General features: G+C 41.4%; 2 protein-coding genes across 3 annotated transcripts in view; both read left to right on the forward strand.

The window, feature by feature from the left end:
* The first annotated feature begins 27 nt into the window (after positions 1–27).
* On the forward strand, positions 28–8,216 carry TCTN2 (tectonic family member 2). The gene is made up of 18 exons (XM_042828837.1): positions 28–106; positions 291–404; positions 825–898; positions 1,190–1,385; positions 1,542–1,642; positions 1,844–2,040; positions 2,277–2,400; positions 2,986–3,121; positions 3,746–3,811; positions 4,415–4,543; positions 4,817–4,894; positions 5,171–5,251; positions 5,670–5,781; positions 6,129–6,232; positions 6,604–6,760; positions 7,195–7,320; positions 7,664–7,752; positions 8,007–8,216. The coding sequence occupies exons 1-18, from the start codon at positions 28–30 to the stop codon at positions 8,120–8,122; spliced, it is 2,079 nt and encodes a 692-aa protein (XP_042684771.1). The 3' UTR covers positions 8,123–8,216.
* Positions 8,217–8,489: 273 nt separating this feature from the next.
* Positions 8,490–18,144, forward strand: part of ATP6V0A2 (ATPase H+ transporting V0 subunit a2) — a 14,366-nt gene continuing 4,711 nt past the window's right edge. The window contains exons 1-12 of one of the 2 annotated variants that reach the window (XM_042828835.1): positions 8,490–8,628; positions 10,004–10,082; positions 11,344–11,441; positions 12,283–12,420; positions 12,710–12,810; positions 13,520–13,646; positions 14,419–14,501; positions 14,847–14,940; positions 15,252–15,464; positions 15,956–16,106; positions 16,762–16,901; positions 17,825–17,982. In XM_042828835.1, coding sequence (XP_042684769.1) covers positions 8,512–8,628; positions 10,004–10,082; positions 11,344–11,441; positions 12,283–12,420; positions 12,710–12,810; positions 13,520–13,646; positions 14,419–14,501; positions 14,847–14,940; positions 15,252–15,464; positions 15,956–16,106; positions 16,762–16,901; positions 17,825–17,982 — 1,499 coding nt within the window. In that variant the 5' untranslated portion in view covers positions 8,490–8,511. The remainder of the gene's footprint in view (positions 8,629–10,003; positions 10,083–11,343; positions 11,442–12,282; positions 12,421–12,709; positions 12,811–13,519; positions 13,647–14,418; positions 14,502–14,846; positions 14,941–15,251; positions 15,465–15,955; positions 16,107–16,761; positions 16,902–17,824; positions 17,983–18,144) is intronic. The other variant, XM_042828836.1, reaches the window with a different exon arrangement.

The following is an 18,144-nucleotide window of genomic DNA, read 5'->3' on the forward strand; positions in this document are numbered from 1 at the left end:
CCCGGCGGCGCGGCGCTTCCTGACGCCATGGCGGCCGCCGGGCTCGGGGCGCTGCTGCTGCTGCTTCTGGCGGCTCCGTGCGCGGGGCAGCGCCATGGGGAGCCTGGTGGGTGGGAAAGGCAAGGGAAAGGGAAGGGAGGGAGGGAGGAAGGGCCGCAGCATCGTACGCGTGCTGACCGGGCACTGCCTGGCGTGCCTCACGTGTGTGGTGCTTTGTGGGTTTCTGTGCGTGTTACAATGTGATTCTTCTCTTTTTTTTTTTTTTTAACCTTCTCCCCCCCACCCCCCAGTTTTTCAGCCTTCCTTTATCCACATGTCTGGGCTAAGAGTTAATTCATTTTTTCTTGGAGATTCTTCAGGAGTTAATTTTTCCATTATTGTAGATGCTATAGATAAAGAGACAGGTAAGAACACTTTATTTATATGCTATGTTGAAAAAAATTATATATATATATTTGAATTCTTAATTTTTTTTTTTTTTCCTGCCACTAAAACTACCCGAGTAACTGCAGTGCAGTTCATAGAACCATCACTGAGCTGTGATGATTTGATTTGGGAGGGTCCTTCTGATGGACCTCCCCGTTCCCGCCTCCTGCAGTGCTCAGGGGCAGCAGCTCCCCAGGCTCAGAGCCCGTCCTGCCCTGCCGGTGTGTCCAGTGCTTTAAGAGTCACTGGAATCCAAACTCTGAAGGGCTCTGTACTCAGGCTGTTACTCCTGTGCTGACTCCGTGTTGTCTGGGCTGAGGGATGTGCTTGCTTGAAGCCACGTGAGAAGTTTGAATTAACAGTAACATAGATATATTTTAATTTTTATTTTGGTATAGGGAATGTGCAAGTTCCAAGCTGCAGTGGAAGTGAAAGAGTTGGTGATTGGGATTTGAGTGTAACACCTGGTGTGGTATGTAAACACTGATTCTTCCCTAAGATAGGAAAGCTTGAGCAATCGTGTATTAAAGGCTGATGAGGTGCTAATGTAATACTAGTTTACTCAGTTAGAGTGCTTTGCCTTTTTGCCTTTGTCACGTCCCATCATCTGGATACCCACATTGTCAAAGTTACTAAGGTGCAGCTTTGACACTGGCTTCTTGTCTTCCTCCTCTCCAGAACTGCCTATGCTTCCTGGAAGATAGTGGTACAAAGAACAGTAATTTGATACAAGCTGTTGAATCTGTCATTTTGTGTTTTGCAGGGTGCATCCAAAGTGACTGTAACCTTCACTAGAAGTCTGCAGTTATGTTTGCCCAATGCCACTGACTGCTGCACAGCACCTCTCTGTGTGGTGGAAACTCTTCAGGTTGCAGCTTGCAGTGGTTCAGTGATGCTGGCACATCTCCTAATTCAAGCTGAAATATATGCTAACTCTTCCTTTGTGGGAAACGTGTCAGGTAAGTGTTTGGATACGCTGAAGAAGAAATGATATTTACTTTCTGTTTACATACCAAATAAATAAATAAATTGGGATTTGGGCAGCAATGAGAGATTAAATTTCATTAGCGTTTAAGGATAATTTTTTTTCTTCTTTTCTTGTAATTCTTTTACAGAAATTGCATCTGTCATCCCTAACCAGGCGTTTCAGCCCTTGGGCTCCTGTCCTTGTGACTTGACAGATGGAGCTTGTGATGTTCGTTGTTGCTGTGATCCGGTACTTGTTTCATATTAAACTTTAATGAAATGTTTTCAGAATTTCTACACTCCTTAAGGAGGGTTTGCCTGTTTTTTTTTTCTAGTATTTCTAATAGTAAATATGACATCTATCTACAGAACTGGCTTGGTTACCTGCAAATACAGCGCTAATGGCTGTGGTAGTGCAATTAGTGTTCTAAGACGTTCTTTTCCCTTCCAGGAGTGTACAGCAGACCTGAAGCAGTTATTCAACAGATCATGTTTCACTGGAGTGTTTGGTGGGGATGTAAACCCACCTTTTGATCAGCTGTGCTCTACAAAGACAACAGAATATACTCCTGATTGGTTTCCCCTCCTTTGTGTACAGTCTTCTCTTAGCAATACACCATTTCTTGGCTATTTTTATGATGGCTCTATGTAAGTCTTAGAAGATTTCTTTCCTTAACACACATTTTAGACATAATGTTGAAACTGTAGCATGTTTTTTACAGTGAAGGTTATTTTGAAATTATAATTTTAAACTGGGAACTTTAAATGCAAATGGAGAAATATAATTGGTACTTTATGAGAACATGGGGCTTGAAGGCAGATGTTTAATTACCTGTGTATTGTAAAGGAGTAAGGAATTGTTTCGTTTTTGAACTTATCTGCAGTTCTGCACCCAAAGTTCCTCCATTTAGGATCCCTGTACAAGCTTCTCCTGGGAAACTCTTCACTGGTTACAGACCAGGAGATCCAATTATGACAGAGGATGATGAGTATTTTACCATCCCTCAGGTAATCGCTTTGTGTTTAGGAGCTTCTGACTCCTCTTGGCTCGTTTGAAATTCTCCATTTATCACATTCTTTTGTATTTGTAGCCAAATTCTATAACTTGCTCTTGTGAACTGGTGGAACATATTTTTCACCAAGCACAAAATCATTGTTAAAAACAATCATTATCTTTCCTACTCCCCTGCCCACTCCTCCAGGTAGTAAAGTTTTAATTATTGCAAGAGATAAAAACAAGATTTGCATCCCAATTAGTGGTTTGTGGCTTCTTTATTTTTTCCTCTCTGCCTGCTGCACTGCTGACCACTTGTTGCCTTCTCTTTGTTTTGTCTGGCTGTATTCTTTTATTTTAAGTCCTTCTACATGTTACGGATTTGCCAGTTAGAATTGGTTTATCAAATTTTGATGACTCCAGCCTGCTTTAAAACTGATAGCTTTCGAAATAGTTACAACCTCTCTTTTATGCAGATTACTTGTTTGTCAGTCACATGTGGCTGTAGTGCATATTTGGGGCATTTCACTGACAAATGTGCTATTTCCTAGCTTTTCATTTTGAGGCTAACCCACGTGTTTCTGTTCAACTACCTGCAGCAGTCCCTGGCAGGGCAGTGCGTTGGGAACGCCCCTGTAGCGTATCTGCAGGAGTTTGATGTGAAGTGCCTTTCTGAGGCAGAATCTTACAAGGAAGGACTGCCCCATGATGTGAGAATCAACAGTGGAACAGGAGGTATGTTGCATAGTCCTAACAGAAATGGATTTATGTTCCTCAGAGACAGAATAAGTGAAAGGACTGTTGACACGACAGCTATGTGGCTATAGTTCAGAGTTTAGGGATGCTATAGTTCCATTTCTGATCACCTACCAAGCTTCCCCAAATTATTTAGGACAGGAGAAATAGTGGGATTAGTCTTTGTTTCTCATTCACCTGTTTCTGGTGACTCATGCGGCTGCACGTGGCACAAGGACGCATCTCTCTTACTGCTTTTGTATTGTAGCCTCCCTTTTCTGTCAAGAGGGTGCAGTGTTGTCGCTTTAGAAGTGCTTATATTTATGCTTTTGTAATGCAGAAAGTAAGAAGTGTCACTCTGCAGTTTGAGATGATGCAGTGTTACCAGCATGAAGAGAATTTTCTTTTTTTTGTGCTGCTTAATGAAGTTGTCTAATTTTGTTTATTTATGCTACCTTAGTAGGATCATGAGAGAATACATAACCTGCCTGGTTCATTACCAAAACTAGCTTTCTAAATACTTCTCTGCACAATTTCCATAACGAAAAGGAATGTACCTTGGATGTGAATATCTTATATGACTCTTTTATCAGGATTGCTGCAGTGTTTGTTTTTTATTCTCAGATTTCATCCAACAAAATGTGATCTACAGAACCATCACTGACACGGGCAAATTCGTCACTAGAAGTGGTATGTTTCTGCTCTTCTGTAATTAGCGTGTTTCTTACTTAACCTGGATGACTCAAGTGACTTGGGTGCCTAAAATCTGTCGTGATTCCTAGGAAGGATCTTGTAAGTTTTCTAATATTTGAAATAAAACAGGCAGGGCAGGCAGCCTGTAAGCAGTACTGGATTTGTTTTGAACACTCTTGTTTCTTCTTAAGGATCTTGAGCCAATGAAGCGGCTTTTATTCTAGAATAGTGGCTCCCAGTCAATGGGGGAGGGTAATGCAGGATTGTGTTAAATCCATACTAGTATGTTTTTCTGGGAGATGATGGCTCTCTCAGTGTGTTGGGATGAAAGGAGAGGAACTCCTGAGTCCAGAGAGCCCCAGCAGCTGATGGAGTAAAGCCTTGTGCTGTGTTCATAAGGAGTTTTACTACAACAGGAACAGGAACTGCAGGTGTTAGAATATTGAGAAACCAAAGGGCTCTACGAAGGCAGCACACTGTCCTTGTATAATGTAACATTAAAATAAATGCCAAAAATATTTTCCATTAAGTTATTTCTCAGTTACAGCTCTCTAGTTGGCAATGCTTTTGATTAGAGTGAGTTTTTTCTTTCTTCTGCAGAAGGCCTTCCTGCAGCGGGGGTTCCATGTCAAAATGTAACCTTTGCAGAACATTATGTATTCATGTGGGAAGATGACAACATAGAGGGAGTCAATGTCACAGTCTTCCTTGGAAGTTTATGTGATGGAGGTATCGGGACATTTCTTTTACAGATTTTCTGTTGACTTTTTTATTTCTTTAGCATGCAAATTCTTTGATAGGATAGCTTAATTAGTAATATCAATTGAAAAGAATTTTCTTTGGATTCTGTCAAGAAAATGCATGGGACAAATTTCTGCCAGTTTGCATTATCCTGAATCTTCTGGTGCTAACAAAGGACAGAAATTTGTACCCTATGTAAGCATCATGCTTTCTGCTAATTTACGTATTTGAAAATAAATTCATTCCTTTTTCTTTTACCAGAAACACTGACACAGAGATTCACAGCTGAATTTGTGAGCTTAAAGAGTGCTAATGCATTAGAAGTGTCTGATACTCCAGGTAGTAATACCTCATTTTGCTTCTTAAAAGAACAGATTTTTGTACTGGATTGGTCATTATCAGTGCCCATGTTTATACCTCATTCATACTTGTTCTCTTGGTGCCCCTCTTTCCCTCTTATTGTTGTCAGCTGTAATAACAGCGATTGGCTTTTAGACTCAGTATTGATTATTTAAAATGAGGCTACTGTAATGGAAAAGTCTGTCTGTTTGCTTTTAGACTCATTGTGTGCATTATTAAATCAATGTTAATGTTCACAATTCCTTCTGCGTTTAGGTTATCGAGTTGGAAATGCAGTGAGAGCTGCAAATCTGAATGCTTCTGATACTGCTGGCAGCTTAAGAATTTGGCAGCCAGGTACTGACTCATAAGGTTGCATCCTCAACTTTAGTTAATGCTAAAATGCTTTCTTTGTATACGTATTTTACTTCTGAATCTATTCTATGCCAAACTGTGCTTTTCTACATTATTCTCTAGCCTTTATTCCAGCTTAATTGAAGAATCTACATTTAATGAATGTAGAGTAGCTTAGGTACCCTGAAACGTTTGAGCATTTAGTATAAAATTAAGGTTGAAAATGTTGAGCAGTTGCTAAGTTCACAAGATTCTTGAGTGTTTGGGTTGGAAAATGGAATTTGAGTAGACTTGATTCTGTATTTGAATTACACTGCTTGGTATTTTGCATCCTAATGTGTGCAATTTTTGCACGAAATTGAGAAGTGGAAATTGAAAGGTCAGTGTGAGAATCCTCAAATCAGGTCTTTTCAATTCATAGCTGACAGAGGTCTGTGTTCGTCAGCCGCTCACGCACCAGTTCTGTTCGGGGTAGATTCCTTCTCTGGATGTGTGCTGGAAGTTGGCATCAGTGAAAACTGCAGCCTTTTAAGGTGAGCCACATAGATTTATTGTTCATTTGCTGCAAGTTTCTACCGTCAGCACTGTTGCATTCTTTTCAAAAGCTCATGTGTACATTGCAGGTTTCTGTGGTCGACCCTTTTATTCTTTTTAAAGGGAAACTTACTATAATGGTTTCATTCAGATTTCCTTGGAATTGGGTGAGGGTTATGTTGCAGTGGAATGCTTCCCTTTGGCAGACAAGTCAGTAGCTGAGGTTTGTTTTCACTGAGTGATAGCATCTGTCAGAGGAGAAACTGATTTTATGGCATAGTGATACTGTAACCCAGTTCACGGTGTGGATTTGCTTTTTGTCTGAGCTGATGTTTTTATTTGGCAGAGGAAATGTAACTGAGAAACTGAATTCGTTAATACAAGCTACTCATGTTGGAAAGAGACACAATTCCAATGACAGTGATCTCAATGGCTGGGTGGAAATTATACGTAAGTGATACTTGTGTTTTTATCCATAGTCCACGTTGTTATAAAAATATGCACTTAGGATTGGAACATCTCCAAATAAAACCAACCAATGTAATTTCAGCTGCCTGAAGATATCTGGGTGCATCCATCCAGATATGTACAGATGTGTGTAACTTCATGGACACTGCAGAACGATGCGTGTAACTCAGTCTGTGGATGTAATGATGTGGTATTTTACTGCTCAGTTGATGAACTACATCTTCATGTATATTTCATACAGAGAAAACATTTTTGTGTGACAGTTACCAACGTTTCACTGCAATGTGACAGAAATATAAATATGGAAGAGATCATTTTCCATAGTATTCCTGTTTAACTTTGTTCCTCCACAGGCCTCGATCCATCTAATGCGAACATCAGTGCAAGCCCTGCAGATGTGACAGGCATTTGCCCAGATGTTCCTGCCAGTCTGAACATCCGCATCATTTTTGCAGCTGTGGGTGCAGTGCAGGGGATTCCCAGGGAAGAGATACTCGCCGTGCAGATCAGGTGGAGCAGTGCTGTGTCTTTGATAAAGAAATGTTTCATTTTTGAGACTTGCATCTGATGAACAGAGATGTTCGTCTTCTAGTTTGTATGTGCCTCTTGCACTTGGAACCCAAACTCCTTTGATTGCAATGAGAAACTGAAATTTAGATTTGCATCTTTCCTGAAATTAGAAAACAGCAAAAAAGCTGTGGTAAATATTCATTCTTTTCTGAACTGGGGAGGTTTCGTGCAGCAAACACTTCTTTTTCCTTTTTTCTTTTTTTCCCAAGTCAATCCAAAGCAAATAAATAGGATTGTGTTCAATCTGCCCCATCTCCACGGTGGTGAACATCTAGAGATGATCAGCCTCCTTCTAAATATTCCTTTCATGGCTCTGTTTAAGCTTTACATTTCTGCATACGGCCCTCTAGTAACACTTACACATGTGCTTCCAGTTACTCAACAGTCACATGGCAGTTCCAGTGTGGCCTCACCTGTGAAAACACTGCCAGCCTGCTTCCCATCACTGCTGCTGTTCAGTTCATCCGAGTGCCGGCTCGGCCACCAGTTCCCATGACCAGGTAACTTTTGTGAGATCTTTGACCCTTGACGTTGAGTTAAGCAGATAAAATGTAATTCACACTGATCAAAGGGTTATCGTGATTTGCTGGAGTGCAGAGCAAGAAGGCCTGGGCCTCATACACACTGAGTCACAGTTCTGCTGGAGGGGATTCCCTCAGAAGCAGGCGGTTTGTCAAGGCCTGTAAATTACCTTGCAAAGGTAAAAAGGCTTCTGCACTCATCAGAGGAAAAGTGTATAGGAGAACAGTTTTTATTTTTCTCCCTCTAAGCCGGTCACCTTTCTACCTTTTCTTCTACTTGTTCTGGTGGTACTGTAGTTTAACAAGCGCTTCTTTTCCTCAGGATTCAGATTAATTACACAGAATTTGACTGTGATCGAAATGACGTGTGCTGGCCGCAGCTGTTCTACCCGCTGACACGGTTCTACACAGGTAAAAACAGCAGCACGGAGCACCTCAAACTGCCTGTATTTCTTTGTAACATCACGAAATGCGGCCAATTTCTGTGGAATAATGATTTGTAGTAAGAAATCGCATCTCAGAAATGTGGTCCAGAAGTGGGCTTTGCTTTCTTGGTAATGCATTCATTTCTTAGTTAGCAGAAGAAACTTCTCTCTTTCGGGTTGATGTCAAGACTGAAATGTAGCTCTCGTGCTCATGCTCGTTTTTGTCCTTTTCCCTTGCAGGAGAGCCATATTCACGCCGCCTGGCTGCAGGCCTGGCGCTGGCCTTCCTGGCTGTCCTGGCAGCAGTGTTGGGGAGCCCGTGCTTTTCTCAAGTGTGGGAGAATTTCTCCATTTAAAAACCTTGATGTCGAAAGAACCACTTTGTAAATATTTCAAGTATTTTTATTTTTTTCGGAAAAAAAAAAATACAGAAAGATTTTTATTTCACAACGAGCAAAGGCGCACGGATTGATATTCTTAAAAAGCGAGGAAAAACAACTCAGCACGTCGGCTGCTCGACTGCAGGCGGTGGGGGCGGGCCGGGGGCGGGGTAACGCTGGGCTCGGGGCTGGGCTTAGAGCTGGGCTCACAGCTGGGCGCTCTCCCGGCGCCGGTTGGCCGCCCCGTCCCCCGGAAGCCGCAGCCGGTGGGCGGGGCGCTGCGCTATGGCGGCCGGGCCGGGAGCTGCCGCCGTGCCCGCTGCGCGCCGGCCGCGCTGAGCCGAGCCGCTCCGTCCTGGGCCGCCATGGGCGCGTTGTTCCGTGGGGAGCCGATGTGCCTGGCGCAGCTCTTCCTGCAGAGCGGCTCGGCGTACGAGTGCCTGAGCGAGGTGGGAGAGCGCGGCCTGGCCGAGTTCCGAGATGTGAGTAGGGGCGGCGGGGCGGGGGGCTGCGGGCTGAGCCGCTGCTGAGCCGCGCGTCGCCGTCGTGTGGCAGCGGGCTGAGCTCCGGGCCCGAGCTGGAAGGGGCCCGCGGGGTTGTTCTTCAGCCCCCGCCTTCCTGCGCAGCCCATGCCGGTGCCCGACCGCTCTCTGGGAGAAGAGCTTCCCCTCGTACCCGCCCGCACCTGCCCTGCCGCTACGTGAGGCCGTCACCTTTCGGCCTGCCGCCGTTATCTGCGTGCAAAGCCGGCAGCCTCCTGTCGGGAGTTGTACGGAGCCGGCCGCTTCCCCCAGCCACCCACCGTAGCGCTGTGCTCCTCACCCTTCGCGGCTCCGCTGCCCTTCTCTGGACTCGCTCCCCGGCCGCGATGTCTTTCTGTTAGCGAGGGGCGCAGCACTCGAGTTGCGGCCTCGCCAGCCCCAGACACAGCAGGAAGGCCCCCTCCTGCTCCTGGCTGCGTGGTTGCTGATGCAAGTCGGGTTGCTGCTGGCCTTCTTGCCCACCTGCTGCCCTAGAGTAGATGTGCCTATCCCCAGTAGGCTGATAGAAGCACCCAAGTGCTCTGTAAGCTTATTTCTGCATTCTCACTGACTGTCAGGATGTGCTGTGTCTGCTCCCACAGGGCAACTTGCCTTGGAGGAAGCCAACTGCATGGCTTAGAAAATGGGTTGGGTAATACTTAACTTCATTTTTGAGCTGTCTCATCATAATTATGTGATGCTTACTTGGTGACAGAGTTTGGAATTTCTTTCCAGAAATGCAGGTGACAGTCTTTGCAAGGAAAACTTAAATGAACAGCTAGTTAGCAAATATGGCAGTAGGAGGGTGTGCATTCGTCAGTATATCGTTGTAGAGATGTCTAGAGATGCTATTCCATCTAGTCCTGATTTGAAAGTTGATTATGCAGCCAGAGGCATTGCATACTCATGGGGAGATGCATGCAAATATCTATGAATGCTTAACATTCCATGTAGATTCTGTGAAACTCCATAGCAAAAAATCTGAACAAACCGAAAAACAACAACAAAAAAGCTGTTTCTATCAAGGTTCATGCTTGTTAATTTGAAGTCTTTAAGTAGTGTTTTAAATTGGTAGGAATAAGGTTGGGAATGGTTTCTCTGGTAGATGTAGTTATTTGGTTCTTTGAGTAAAAAAAAGGAAAGATGTTGATTCAATTCCAGTAAAGCTTTGCTGTTGAAAGCCAAATCTTTTTCTCCTTTAGTAGCTTCCCAGATGAAAAGCGCTTTTTAGAAAGAGTGCATGTGCAGCATTGGCTCCATGAAGTCTCACAGACAGCTGTGTTTTGTAGGGGTGGTTGTTTTCATGTTACCTAACGAGTATTTCATCCTTCCTCAGCTGAACCCAAATGTAAGCGTGTTTCAAAGAAAATTTGTGAATGAAGTGAAGAAATGTGAAGAAATGGAAAGAATTCTTGGTGAGCTTTGTTTTCCTACCTGCCCTTTTTCACCTGAGGCGTTATTCAAGCTTACTTTGCTGGAGTGGAACTGAGGTGTTGATTTCAGCTGCAGTTTTTCTTTTTGATTTTTCCCAGTGCTGTACTGTATGAATTTTGCAGAATTTTATAAAATTCTTGTATCTGTGACAAAGGCCTGTGTGCACTCCTGTGCACTTTAGAGCCAGAGATGGCTTATTTGACTCCTGTACTGAAATGGGTCAGAACATACAACTCGAGTACATCTACAGCTGAAGACTGCACAGCCAGTGGGCAATTCCAGTGTTCTAGTGCTGTCTGTCTCTTAATTTTCTCAGCTTTAAGTTTTACTTGCTGTACAACATGTATGTGTTATTGCTGTTCTGTTTCTTCTCTCTTTTCTGGTTAAGCTCAGAAGTGAAGAAGAGTTGCTGATGCTGATGAATAGTTGAGACTGTTTCTGTACTGAATGGTTAAAATGCTGCTGGGAAAAAAGAAGCTTTGCTCTGGATATTCTCTTGACTATGAGATAAATCTTTTTTTTTTTTTTGGTCACATTACACAATTCAGCACTGTCCAACTGCCAAGCACTCTCCAGATCATCTCAAGCTAATAGTAATTGCTTTCACATGGCAATCAATGCATAGAAGAAAGGCTGCAGAGCTTCACCAAGATGCATTTCACTGCGGTGTATCCTGAGGAAAGGTTACTGTTGAAGGATCCTTTTATTGGAGTGTGTTGCTGGAATCATGTGCTGGTCATGCCGTACATCCCAGCAGCTATCGTGGCAATTGCACTGCCCAGCATGAGCTGCATGTGTTGTTGGGTTACTTAAGCCTCTTTGTTGGAACACTGTATATTCCAAACATGAGTCGTTGAGCAGGATGTCAGTTTTTTTTGCAGATGGCATTAGAAAGCTGTTCTCACAACAACAAAAACATACTGCGAAATGTTAAAAGCTTCTTTAAAAAATGGGGGTGGTGGGAAGGCTTCAGTCAGACGTCTCTGAGGATGGGTTCCTTCTGTGAGCTTCCAAGGGAAGTCTTGTGTTCCAAGCCCATTGTCAGCGCCTTTCCTCTGCACAGGGCTCACCCTTTCCTTGTGTTCTTTTTGAAGACTCTGTGTATGGTTGCAGAAATAAAGGAATAAAGTAGTTAAGGCCTGATGCTGCAGTGTGATTGGCACCCTCACAATGGCTCTTAGTGTTCTTGCAAGCGTAAGTGATATGCTTATATTTCTGATTCTGTTTCTCTTCTCGCTCCAGGTTATTTAGTACAAGAAATTAAAAAGGCGGATATTCCTCTTCCTGAGGGAGATGTTGCTCCTCCTGCCCCCTTGCTGAAACACATTTTAGAAATCCAGGTAACTTGTTCAAGCACCAGTTGCCAAAACTGTAGTACTGGATCTCAGAACTTTATTTCAAATTGGATCACTTTCTGTTTCACCACTTATGACCTAATTTACCCAGGGACCTGTCAGGGGCAGACTTTACTTCTCTTTATCCAGATGTCATGTTCTGCCAGTGTTACTTCAAAGTCTGCTTTGAGGATGTTATATTGTCACAAAATTCCTGTGAAAGGCAGAAAGCTAACTTAGAGGTTTGTAGTCACATCTGTTTTGATGGATTGGTGCGTTGCACTGTTCAGATAAATTGCTGTATGTAGGTGTAGTCCTTCAGCCTCGTTTGTTACTTTGGGATTTATTCAGGACTTTTCCTGCATCCTTATTTTTCAGGGTGTGTGGGAGTTCTTAGTTCTTAGCCCAAGACTCTGCTGTTTCCCATGTTGGTTTCCTAGTGAGTACAGAGTGCTCTTTTCTCTGAATGCTTTTCCTGGTATTGTGTTGGAAGGAGAAGCTTGTAAAATGCAAATATACTTTTCAATGATGTTCCTTTTTATTGTAAGTCTGTCAATAGAGTAATAGGTAAATAGGTAAATGTCTCACACTCCGTGCTATTCCAGGTTCTAATTCCAAGTGTGCCTTAGCTCAGAAGTAAATTAGAGTCATAACAGCAGACTTGATGGATTCTGGTGGTGAATCAGGCATACTCAGTATGAAGCAATCTTTGGTAGACTGAGTAATAGCATTTATTGCACTTAGGAATTTGGAAAACTAATAATTCAGCCAAATTAACATGTACTTCAAATGAATCCTCCCCCAATTTCCAAACCCGATTCTGTGTCACTTTTATTTTGTGTAACAGGAACAGTTGCAGAAGCTGGAGACAGAATTGAGGGAAGTAAATAAAAACAAAGAGAAGCTGAGGAAAAACTTGATTGAACTCACGGAGTACACGTGCATGTTGGATGTCACACAAACGTTTGTCAGGAGAACAGCTGAGGTAATCCTGCAGCATCTGAGTGTGTTGTGTGACAATCCTGTTTACACATCCTGTCGATGCATAAATTGGTCTGAGAACATTTAGGTCACTTTTGCAAAAGTGCCTGTTAGTTGCTGAGTGATTCGGTTGGGATTCCAAGATCTTCCCATTGCCTGAATTGAATGCAGGAAATAATTTTGTATTTTCACTGAAATAATTTAACTAACTTTTCTTCTTGAGAATAATAAATTAGATTTGTTTTTTTTTTTTTTCCTGAGAGCTACAGCTGATCTTTCTTTTTCTTATCTAGTATGAGTCCCACTTACATATAAATTACGAAGAATTTCCATCTGTGGAAAACGAGCCATTTGCAGATTACAACTGTATGCACAGACTGGGTGCCAAGCTGGGGTAGGTATGGTTCAGTCCATATCTGCCAGATTGCTGTGATGTGCTGCTTCAGAACTGCTTCAAGAGCTGCTGTAAATAACAGGCTGCTTTCTCAAAAGATGGGGTGTTGTGTGAGTCCAGTGATTTCAGATAACCCAAACTATTTTAGGCAGGGTGAGTGGCCCAGTTGTACCTCTGAATCGAAACTGGATTCTTTGAAGAGATGTGTTAAAGAAAACTGTCACAAAGCTCCCATAAAACTAAGTATGTGTGCTAAGGAAAAGTCTGAAATTGCCCTGAATTGATACTTCTTCTATTCAAACATTTTTCAGGATTAAGCACGCTGAGTCAGTAGTAATGTAACATTATTATTAATGGTATTGCCTACTTGCTTTTAAAGTGATGTATGGATACAAATCCCTGCAATGTTTTTATGAAAGTAAAAAATGAGTGAAAAATCAAGAACCTTGCTGCTATAGGCGGAGGTGATGTCAAATATTCTATTTGTTTCCTATGGCCTATAGTCAGTTTGTTTTCTAAATAGAAATTGCCTTCATTTTATAGACCAGGTAGTTCCTATAGAGAGTGGTTTCCTTCTTTAGAGGTGATGTGTTAAATTATTGTGGCTGCTATTTTGTGATGTGATTTACTCCTGAGATTTTAGCTTTTTTTGGTTTTGCCTTATCCAACTTGATGTTGACCTATTTACCAAAGCTCTCTTTTTCTGTAGCTTTATATCTGGGTTGGTTCACCGAGCAAAAGTTGAAGCATTTGAAAAAATGCTGTGGAGAGCTTGTAAAGGATACACTATTCTGACATATGCGGAGCTGGATGAATGTCTGGAAGATCCAGATACTGTGAGTAATAAATACTATGAAGGAGTTTATTGTGTTTGTACTTTTCAAAAGACTTAAAATAATTGCTGCTCAGCTCTGCACTAAATGGAAATGATTTCTCAGTGCCTTTGGAGGCCTCGTGGCTGCCCCTCTCTGCATCCTCTGCTCTGGGCTGGGCAAACCCAGTGACCCCAGCCACCTCTCATACATCTTACCTTTTGCTGTGCAGTAGCTGTGACTTTGATTGGCTGCTGTGACTAAAAGAAAAAAAAAAAAAAAAGCACAAATGAATGCTTGGATATTTATTAACTAGGTCTGTACACTGTATTACCTCTTAATGTCCCTTTTATTTGTTCATTCAGTAGTTAAGAAAAAAAAAAAGTCTGGGATATTGTCTGTCTTCTATTAAAAAATATCTCTGAATTTATAAAATGCACTTTGTCCATCACCAGTAAAAGTTGGCTAAGTTGAATGAAATTTTGCTTTCATTCTGATTTGTAGCTCTTCGATTTTCCAGAGCTTTTTTCTAACTTATAATTCAGAGGTGATGAAATAAAGTCTGTTTTTTCTTCCCTGAAAATTTTATTTTTTTTTAATGATCTACGAAAAGAAACTCCTTTGAAGTATTGGCACACTTGAGTTTCATTTTTGATCTTAATTAAAACATGGATTGCTAATGTTGCTGCTGACACTTTTTTCTGATTATACCGTAAAAGAACAAATTTGAATAATGACAGTGCACTTGAGTTCTTGGTTGAAAACAAGTTTCATTAACTATTTTCTTTTCTTTCAGGGTGAAACCACAAAATGGTTTGTGTTTTTAGTGTCCTATTGGGGTGAACAAATTGGCCAGAAAGTTAAGAAGATTTGCGACTGGTAAAAATGAATAAATGTTGTTTCTTTACATCCGAGTTCTTTCCTTGTTTATTTTTCCTCTCCTCCACTTCCTTAGAAACGTTGATTTTATGCAAGGCTTTGAATTTGATTTTTTTTTTTTTTCCATCCCCTCAGCTGCATCTAGCTTTAAAAATTCATAGTGTACAAATAAATGCGTGCATCGCCTTATCTGCAGTCCTTACTAAGTGTGGGCCAAGCACTGAGTGAGACTCGGCAGAATCTTGCCTATAGTTATTAGATGGCATGCTGCAGGTTTGACTGGGACCTGATGTCGGCTGCCTTTTGCTTTGGTTTGGCTCTTCACACACATCTGTGTCTCTGCAGTTACCGCTGCCACGTGTACCCCTACCCCAGTACTGTGGATGAGCGCCTGGCGGTTGTTGAAGGGCTCAGCGTTCGTATTCAGGATCTTCGTACAGTGAGTAAATTACAGTGGTGTTGTCCATTTGCCCTGGAGGCAATAACTTCATGTATTGCAGTATTAAACGTATTAATATGTTTCTGAAATACAGACAGCTTTGGATCTGAACATGATCATACATAATGTTTGTGGCCTTGTGTTGCCTGTATTTATTAAACTTCAGAGTAATTCCACTGCCTAGAACAGGAGGCAGTGCTCATTGGGGCCTCCTGCAAATGTGGTTCATCTTTGGACAAACAGTCTGTGCTTTTACTGTAGTTAACTTAACTGTTTCAATGAAATCTTCTCATTTTTCTGCTTGGACAAAGGTTCTGCATAAAACTGAGGATTACTTACGCCAAGTTCTGTGCAAAGCATCTGAATCCATCTATACTTGGGTTATCCAAGTAAAGAAGATGAAAGCCATTTATCACGTACTCAACCTGTGCAGCTTTGATGTCACAAACAAATGTTTGATTGCTGAGGTTTGGTGTCCAGTGGCTGATCTGCAGAACTTGCGCCATGCGTTGGAGGAAGGTTCTGTAAGTCAGCTGAATGCTCACTGCTGCTAAAGCTTCTGACTGTACAGATAGGCAAAGAAAATACTTATTTAAAACAGGGTGAAAGTTGGGTGCGGGCAGGATTGGGTCTCAACATACTCAATAAATGTTAAACAATTTCTTTATAAACACAATCTTTATTTAGTGCTTTGAATAAGAATTACTTTACTATTAAATAAGAACTTCTATGTTGGACCCAAGTACCTTATCTGAACCACATCTGGTATTCCTTATAAAGTACAGACCAGATCACTGTACGTTAATTCATATTTTTAGAGCAGCAGATATGTGTGTTTTTTTTTTTTTTTTTTTTTTTTTTTTAAGATGATGCAAAGAGATGAATGTTGAATTTGGGCCTTATTTTAGTGATGTTTCAAGGCTGGTGAAACTACTGATAGAGAAAATGATTTCACTTCCATTAGATTAAGCATCAACTGAGTTTTCGTGCTTCTTTTCTTTCTCTCTGTAAATAGAGGAAGAGTGGAGCCACGATTTCTTCCTTCATGAATACCATTCCAACAACGCAACCTCCTCCAACTCTGATACGTACCAATAAATTCACCTCAGGGTTCCAGAATATTGTTGATGCTTATGGAGTTGGAAACTATGGGGAAGTGAATCCAGGTTGGTTCTCTGAAATCTGAACTGTATTGTCATTATTGCTCACCTTGTTTGTAAAATTGTGCGTTTAAATGCCTTGCTAAGTGGGACACCAAATGGGGCAAAATGGGGGCAGCCGTACTACTTAGTTATTAAGTGTTGTAAATCTTCAGTAGCTCATCCAAAGTGCAGGTGGTTGCCATGTGGTAAGTTGGGATTTGATTTTGAGGTGTTCTTTCAGCATTATAAATAGTGAGAACGACTGTATGTTTATATGCTTTACCTTGGATAAGAGCATGTATTTAGGGAAAAGAGGAAAACTGGGAATGGCTGTTGCTCTTGCTGAGGTGGGAAGCTCATCACCTGGATAAAAGACAACAACCTAGCTTATACAGCCCAGTTAGTGTAATATCTTTCTGTGTTTTGTAGCTGCCTTAACTCTGATAGCATCATGTGATGCTGTACGGAAGAATACTTATGTATAAATTAAAGCAGGCTTTAAATCGAGTTAAATTCATATGGTGTGGGAGATCTGTTAGCAGGGGGTGAAATGTCCTTCAAACTTAAGACTAAGCAAATTGTTTGGGAGGCTAAAAATAGTTGATTGCTTATGCATAATTCAGATACCACCATCATCTGTTGTGCTGTATGTCTGAACTGTATCACGTTGCCATTGCAGCTCTCTATACCATCATCACTTTTCCCTTCTTGTTTGCTGTTATGTTTGGAGACTTTGGGCATGGTCTGCTAATGTTCATCTTTGCACTCCTGACGATACTGTATGAAAACCATCCTAGATTACGAAGATCACAGGATGAGGTAAAAGGAGTTATAAACTTAAACCCCACCAGCAAGATAATTCCAATTAAATAGCTGCTATGTTCCTGTTAAGTGCTATTTTTTATGCATGTATTAGGCTTTTTTGTCTTAAGATTTTATGTGTTCAGTATTACCGTACTCCTCAAGATTAATGCAGTGTCTTGAGCTCTTCTTCTCCTGAAAGGTCAGAAATTGCCAAGCTGGAAGAAGAACTGGCAGCAAATAATATTGGTGGGCTTGTCTTTGGTTCTGCTAAAGCTACTTAGTGGTATATGTTGTTTACAGAATGTGGTTACAGCCTCTAACAGGAGGAGAAAATGTCTCTTCAAGTTTCATCTTTTGTTGTTTCTGAATAACAGTTGCAGTTCAAAATTCACAAGACTTAGTTTTATTTAATCTTTTAATTATAGGGGCTTAGAAAGTAGGAACTCTTGCATATCTTATTAGAATTATATTTAATTAAGATTGATTGCAGGTGGCTTAACTTCTTGAGTTAAGTCTAGGAGAAGAAATGTGGCTTAAGAGGACCATTAGTTACTGTAGTGATGCCAGTGAGAGAAGTGTCAGTTTGTGTCACTGGAGCTCCTATGGGGACTCCAGATCTCTTCATTCCCTTTAAACCAAAGTTGTCTCTCTGAATTTGCTCTCAGCAAGTTCTGTTTCCTAAATCATTTGGCATAAAGCTATAATGTGCAAAGCTGAATCTGCCATTAAGTGATTGTCCCTTGTAGATTGCATATTTACATGCTTAAAGAAAGATTGTTTTCCATTTTGATTGGCCTCAGGTTTCTTCGTTTTATTTGATGACTGTTTGTAGTATTGTTTAGCTTTCTGAAGTTTTTACGTGGCCTGGAATGTGTTTCTCTTTGAAATGCATGGGTAACATGACTCCTCTTCTTTTTTTTTTTAATATATATTTGCAGATAATAAAAATGCTATTTGATGGCCGATACGTCATTCTATTGATGAGTTTGTTTTCTATATACACTGGTCTGATTTACAATGATTGTTTTTCGAAGTCATTAAATATATTTGGTTCCGGGTGGAATGTTTCAGCAATGTTTGAACAGAACGTTTGGCGGTGAGTGGTTTACCTCTGTTTGCTGTGCCATTAAAGCAAGAGTATTTCCTGCAGCAGGTTCAGCCCTTGGCCCTTCAGCTGTTCTCTTATTTGAGGTTGCTCTCAAATGAAATGCAATGAAATGTAATGAAATGTAATGAAATGTAATGAAATGTAATGAAA

This window comes from Centrocercus urophasianus, unplaced genomic scaffold (assembly GCF_019232065.1).
Source record: "Centrocercus urophasianus isolate 14NV4802_14NV808 unplaced genomic scaffold, USGS_Curo_1.0 seq_30, whole genome shotgun sequence".
In the NCBI taxonomy this organism is placed as follows: domain Eukaryota; kingdom Metazoa; phylum Chordata; class Aves; order Galliformes; family Phasianidae; genus Centrocercus; species Centrocercus urophasianus.